The 7,198-nt window shown below is 48.2% G+C and overlaps 1 protein-coding gene across 1 annotated transcript; it reads left to right on the top strand.

The window, feature by feature from the left end:
* The first annotated feature begins 1,303 nt into the window (after positions 1–1,303).
* Cox6a1 (cytochrome c oxidase subunit 6A1) lies at positions 1,304–4,188 on the top strand. Its single transcript, XM_050131567.1, has 3 exons — positions 1,304–1,514; positions 1,637–1,779; positions 3,921–4,188. The coding sequence occupies exons 1-3, from the start codon at positions 1,319–1,321 to the stop codon at positions 4,002–4,004; spliced, it is 423 nt and encodes a 140-aa protein (XP_049987524.1). The 5' UTR covers positions 1,304–1,318; the 3' UTR covers positions 4,005–4,188.
* The last annotated feature ends 3,010 nt before the right edge of the window (positions 4,189–7,198 follow it).

The raw sequence follows: 7,198 nt of genomic DNA, 5'->3' as shown, positions 1-7,198 counted from the left end.
CCACTACACCTAGCTTTGCCAATTCTTAATCTGAAGTATAAGGACCCTGGTGGTGGGGGGGAGGTCTCCAGACATACTGTATAGTCACTTTCCTCCTTGACATTGCCTGTTAAACCGGGAATGCATTTTGAAATGTATCTTTTTATTTATTTGAGCAAGGTCCTATTGTGTAGCCCTAGCTAGCCTGAAGCTTGCTTTATAGACTAGGCTAGCCCAGAACTCCTCTGGTAGAGCAGGCTGGCCTTGATCTCGAGATCTGCCTGCCTCTGCCTCCCGAGCAACTGGGGTTTAAAGAATGTAACACTACACTTTGAGAATCTTTTACTTTATTTCTACAAGTGTTTCCCGAGTTGCATACAGAGGCCAGAAGAGGGTATTTGATTCCATCTGCATCTTCCACACAGCTGCTGGTATTACAGGTGTGCACCACCACACCTGGCAACCGGTTTTTCTTCTTTAAATTTTATCTTTAAGAAGGCTTTTAGACAAATATAAGAAAGAAGAAAGGAGAAATTAAAAAATTGTATAGACACTGGGCGTTGATGGTGCACACCATTAATCCCAGCAGTCTGAGGCAGAGGTAGGCAGATCTCTGTGAGTTCAAGGCCAGCCTGCCTGGTCTAGATCGAGAGTTCTAGGATAGCCAAAGTTATCAAAGTTACCCTATCAAAGTTGTCAAAAAAAAAAAAAAGATTATATAGACAAAATCTAACAGAAGTCGGTGGGATTTGAGAACAAGAATGACAGCAACGACCGGAGGCCAAACGCTGAGGATATGGAGTTGATATTAGAATCCAGATTTTCGGGCACCAATTCCAGGGTTCAGGATTCCTAGTTACAGGAGCTGTCCACTGACTTGTTAAAACATGGATTTTTACGTTCAGTCATTAAATTGTATTAAGCACCTGCTAGGCACGATTCCAGGAAAGTAACTCTGAGAATGCTACGCTGGCAAAACCTAAGCATCACGGACTTTACACTCTGCATAGGGCGTTACAGAAGACCGTGATAACTGTCTTTAAGAGTGAGAGAGACAATGATGACGGTGTCGGGTGCCTTGGGAAAGGATTAGAAGACAGCGAGGAAAGAAAATGGTGTTTCCGACAATATATAAAGCCGCACGAGTTCCGCAGGAGCTCTTTTCAGCGAACACGTCCACCCAGGAGCAGACAGGAGGGAGGCGGGGCGCAGGTGCAGTGCGCATGCGCTCTCCCACTCTGGCGGCCGGGAGGATCTGGATCAGGAAGCCGGAGTGCGCAGGACGGCAGACGTGCGCAGGTACCGCAGTTCCTGGCTGGTGTCGGGAAGGCGTTGCCCAATGGAGACTTCGTTTGCCGTTTGCCGACTCTGTCCCACCCCCTTCGCCCTTTCCCTACTTCCGCTTCCGGCGCGCCGCTGTAGTTCCAAGATGGTGTCGTCGGTGTGCGGGTCTCGGGTGTCGGGGCTGCTGGGCCGGGCCCTCCCACGGGTGGGGCGGCCCATGTCGAGTGGCTCCCACGGCGAGGAGGGTTCAGGTACAGGGGCTCGGGTGGGAGTGGGGCCTCCGCGGCTCTCAGGCGATGTGGCGGAGCTGTGACCTTGGCGGGAGGCCTTGCGGGAGGGAGAGGCCGAGGCTGACGTTGTGGCCCCGCCGCAGCTCGCATGTGGAAGGCCCTCACCTTCTTCGTGGCGCTGCCCGGGGTGGGAGTGAGCATGCTCAACGTCTTCCTGAAGTCGCAGCACAGAGAGCACGAGAGACCCGAGTTCATCGCCTACCCTCATCTCCGCATCAGGACCAAGGTACGCACGCCCTGCGCCTTTGCCGCCCTTTAAGCGGCCGTTATCTCATTGCCCACTCCCCAGCCCAAGCTCTTGGGGTTCTGGGATCTTGGCTACCAGTCTGTCTGCGCAAACAGAACATTTTATCCTTGTTTTGCTTAAGGGAAGCCAGCTGTGGGTCACGTCTCAGTTTTCTTAAAGGTCACACAGTAAATGCCTTTAGGTTTTCATTTTCCCCGATTTATGGCATCTCTCATCTTCTGGTGCAGTTTAGAAGCAGCCGTTTTTTGCATGAAAGCGTGGAGGTTTGAGGTGTCCGTTTATAATAAAGTGGCAAGCGCTGAAGGGGATTGGAGATTCGGCGTTTGGCATGCCGGGTGATGCTAGGTGCTTCGCGACCCGACTGCCGGTTTGTCTCTCACAGTGCCTATCATTATCTTGGCTGTTCGTTTAGACAGTTCAGTAATCTGCCCTCCGTCACTGGATGTAACAAGGGTGTCGTCTTGTTCCCTAAGAACCGTGTCACCTTATTCACATGAGACTAGCCTCGCAGAAACTAATTCTAGAGTTGGATTTTAGAACCAGAGCCTCGATCCCACTCTCGCACAGCCTCAGCATTGGGAGGCAGAGCAGGTGGATCTCCTGAGTTCGAGGCCAGTCTGATCTACCTCGTGAGCTCAGGGCAGCCAGAGCTATTTCGTGAGACTTTGGTGGGGGCGGGAGATCTGACAGCATCCTGCCTTGCCTCTGCCACTAGATGGCAGTACTACCCCCTCTCCGTATCCTGCCCCCTTAAGCTGGGGTGGTAGCTCAGTCTGTAATCCTGTCCGTGGGAGGTGTCGGTAGCTCATGGCCATTCTCTGCTACATTGTAAAATGAGATTAGTTTGGGCTAACTAGGACTGTTTCAAAAAAAAAACAAAAAATTGTGAGCCACTGACCTAGAGCAATGCTTTTCAGACATAGTGGGAAGGAGCTGGAGAGATGACTCGGTAATTAAAAGTGGCTTTAATCCCAGCACTTGGGAGGCAGAAGTAGGTAGAGCTCTGGTCTACAAGCAACTTCCAGGACAGCTGGGGAGAGACCTTGTCTCAAAAAAAAAAAAATTATGATAGGTAGAATCATACATGCTGCTAATCACAGCACTCAGTAGGCAGAGGCAGGAGGATCATGGTAGGTTTTTTGGCCAGCCTGTTCTTATAGAGTTCCAGGTTGGGTACATAAGGAAACCCTGGCTTTTTGTTTGCTTGTTTGTTTGAAGTTGGTGCTCCAAGGATGGCTCAGCAGGTAAAGGCTACCAAGCTTGAACACACGAGTTCAGTCCTGGGACCCACTCTGTAGAAGGCGAGATCTACACCTGCAAGTTGCCTTCTGACAATGGCCTTCAACACAAAACAAATAAATTCGTTTTTTAGAAGAAAGTAGTAGGTTAGCTGGATGTGGTGGTGCACTCCTTTAATCCCAGCACTCAGAAGGCAGAGACAGGCGGAGCTCTGTGAGGTCGAGGCCAGCCTGGTCTACAAAAGAGAGTTCCAGGACAGCTAGAGCTGTTAAACAGAGAAACTGTCTCAGAAAGAGAGAGAGAGAGATTTATTTTAAATTATGTGTGAGTACATGTGGAGGCCCAGGGAAGCCAGAGAGTGCTTCAGGTCCCCTGGGACTAGAGCACAGGCAGTTATTAGCTGCCTAACGTGGGTGCTGGGAACCAAGCTTGGGCGCTGTAAAAGCGTAGCAGTACACACTGCTGAGCCATCTCTCCTTCGCCGAGTAGCTGTCTTGAACTTGCTTTTCTTACCATCTACTTCAGGGGCCTCCCTCCCAGTTGTTCACTAGAACACACTAGTAATAGTTGTGGGATAGTTGGGGGCTGGAGAGATAGCTCAGGTTAAGAGCACTGGCTGCTCCTCCAGAGGTCCTGAACTCAGTTCCCAGCGACCACACGGCAGCTCACAACAATCTATATTCCGATTCTCTCTTCTGTGTGCATGAAGACAGAGCATTCATACATAAATAAATAAATTTTAAGGGGGAAAAGCTATGGGAAATTGAAACTATGCCAGTAAAGGGCAGATTTTCATTTTGATTTTATGTATCATCTGTTTCGTGGCCTAGTTATTTATAAGCATTTTCTGGAATTATCTAATTGACGTCTTCACTCCACAGCCCTTCCCCTGGGGAGATGGTAACCATACCCTCTTCCACAACCCTCGTGTGAACCCACTTCCGACTGGCTATGAAGATGAGTAAAGAGAACCTGGACCTTCCCCCAGGCAGCAAGGGACCACAGCACTGGTTTGGACCATTACTTTGTGGACCTTGAAAGCGCTTGGGGTGCTAAGCTCATCTTTCCTTGTATCCTACAGTGACCATTACACTTTGCTTACAAGAGGAGATGGCCTAAATAAATAACTTAAAGTTACCTTGTTCATGAGCTGAATGTTGCAGTCTTGGTTTATTCCCAGAAATTGACACTACTTTGCTATTTTACAGTGCTTCAGATCTGGTTTAGCCCACCAAATACTGTTTAAAATTGGTTCTGTGTTGGTTTCTTGTGCTTAGGGTGGGTAATGCCAAGAGCACAGAGCTACCTATTGGGATGGGCTCTGCGACAGACACTGACGATCAATAGAATGGCTGCTGCTTACCACCTATAACTTAAAAGACTCTGTGGGCAAAATAGCATGTTCCAGGTCAGCTCAGGCTGCACAGCCCAATAAAGCGCTTGTGCTTATGCAAGCTCTCCTGGGTCTTAGTGTCCTCCTGTTCGAGTCTACCAAAGGAGTCAAGTTCCTACCTTCGGGTAAAGATTCTTTTCTCAGTCAGGCATGGTGGCACACACACCTTTAATCCCAGCATTCAGGAGACAGAGGCAGGTGGATCTCTCTGAGTTCCAAGACAGCCTGATCTACAGAATGAGTTCCAGGACAGCTACACAGAGAACCTTGTCTGGGGGGGGCGGGGGGAGAAAGAGGAAACAGCAGTAGCAGTTGTTACAAAATGACTCTGACATAGCCATTAATTGCTTGTCATTTTCTGGAGAAGATGAAGTCAGGTAGGGTGGATGATCTATTTTCTTAGTTTAAGATGCTCCTGTTAGGTTGTGGTATAAAGCAAGGAAGCTATCAGTAGCTGCCCTTTTTAAGGCAGGGTCTTGTTACGTTGCCTAGGCAGTCTTGAACTCCTAGGCTTTCTAGCCTTTCCATCATGAGTAGCACCACCATGCTGTTATTTCAAGGATTCTTTTTTGTTTCTTTGTGTAGCCCTGGCCCTTCTCTCCTGGAACTACTCTGCTGACCAAGCTGGCCTCACGCTTGCCGACATCCACCTGCCTCTGCCTCTGCCTCTTGAGTGCTGGGATTAAAGGCGTGTCACCACCACCTGGCTGTCTCAAAGATTCTTCAGTCTAAATGATCACCATCACACCCCTCCAGAAAATAACAAGAAAGATTCTAAAAGGCCATGGTGGTGCATGCTTATAACCTCTAGGACTTCGGGAAGAGGAGTTTGATGCCAAAGGACTGCCGTAGCCCAAAGCTAGCCTAAGCTGTCTTAAGAGGAAAAACTAAGGGCTGGAGAGATGGCTCAGAGGTTAAGAGCACTGGCTGCTCTTCCAGAGGTCCTGAGTTCAATTCCCAGCAACCACATGGTGGCTCACAACCATCTGTACTGAGATCTGGCGCCCTCCTCTGGCGTGCGGGCATACATCAAGGCAGAATGTTGTATACATAATAAATAAATCTTTAAAAAAAAAAAAGAGGAAAAACTAAGCCAGGCGATGGGAGGCAGAGGCAGGCGGATCTCTGTGAGTTCGAGACCAACCTGGTCTACAAGAGCTAGTTCCAAGGACAGGCTCCAAAGCCACAGAGAAACCCTATCTCGGGAAAAAAAAAAAAAAAAAAAAAGAGGAAAAACTAAACAAAAACTAGTGAGATGGTTCAGCAGTAGAGGTCTCACCAAGTCTGATGACTGAGTTCCATCCCAGGACCCACGCACTGGGAGGAGGGAACTGACTCCTGTATTAGCCTACATCCACATGCATACATGAGTCAACTATAAAACAATGCTGCCCCAGTGTGGTTTTTGGAAGAGAATGGCCCCATGGACTCATATGCTTAAATCCTTGGTCCCCAGTTGGTTGAAACTGTTTGGAAAGGAACAGGGGGCATGGTCTTGGGGAGGTGTGTCACTGGGGACAGGCAGGCTCTGAGGTTTCAAAAACCCACTCCATTCCCAGTTAGCTTTCTACCTTCTGCCTGTGGATCAGGATCTAAGTTCTCAGTTTCTACTCCAGCTTCATGCCTGCCTGTCCGCGGCCATGCTTCCTGACATGACGATCATGGACTTAAATTGTCCGGAACTAGGGCTGGAGAGATGGCTCAGAGGTTAAGAGCATTGACTGTTCTTCCAGCGGTCCTGAGTTCAATTCCCAGGACACATGGTGGCTCACATACAACCATCTGTAATGGGCTCTGGTGCCCTCTTCTGGCATGCAGCAGATCACTATATACATAATAAATAAATCTTACAAGTCAAAAATCCCTCTGGAACTGAGTCCCATAAAAACATGGCATCTCTTCACAGCAGTGGAAAGGTAGCCATTCCAGGCACCAGCGTGGTAGTCCACACCTGTAATCCCTATGCTTGGGAGATGGGGGCAGGAGGATTATGAGTTCATCATCTACTTGGCAAGTTTGAAACCAGCCTGGACTACAGGAAACCTTGCATTAAAGAAACAAAAGGTGTGTGTGTGTGTGCTGGAGAGTGGTTACGAGTGTTTGTTGTTCTTGCAAAGGACCTGGGTTCAATTCTCAGCACACACATGATGGTTCACAACCAATAAGCATATACATGCATGTGAAACAAAGTATTCATTCACACATAGAAAATAAATAGGGGGACAACAAAAAAAATGTTCTGGGGATGTAGCTCAGTTGATAAATACTTACATGCATGAAGTCTTGGGTTTGACTCCCACACTAAAATCAAATGTGATCTTAACTAAATCCCAATATGTGGGAGATAGAGGCAGGAGGCTCAGGAGTTCAAGGTCATACACAATTACCCACTCAATTCAAGGCCAGCCTGGACTATGTGGACCACTCACAAGTCAAGGAAGAAACAAAAGGCTCAGCTGGTAAAGGCAAGACATGGCCTGAGCTGGATTCCCAGAACCCACATGGTAGAGAGAACTGACTATCCATGCACACTTGCACACACAAAATGCAACAGAAATAACAGGAAAAAATGTCTTTTAAAAGGTTTGTAAATCAGAGCCGGGCCTTGGTGGCACACACCTTTAATCCCAGCACTTGGGAGGCAGAGGCAGGCGATCTCTGATTTCGAGGCCAACCTGGTCTACAGAGCTAGTTCCAGGACAGGCTCCAAAGCTACAGAGAAACCCTGTCTCGAAAAACCAAAAAAAAAAAAAAAAAAAAAAAAAA

Source organism: Alexandromys fortis, unplaced genomic scaffold (genome assembly GCF_014885135.2).
Source record: "Alexandromys fortis isolate MF-2015 unplaced genomic scaffold, M_Fortis_MF-2015_v1.1 scaffold_382, whole genome shotgun sequence".
Lineage (NCBI taxonomy): Eukaryota > Metazoa > Chordata > Mammalia > Rodentia > Cricetidae > Alexandromys > Alexandromys fortis.
Note: the sequence above shows the minus strand (reverse complement) of the source record. Positions and strands in the feature narration are given on the sequence as shown.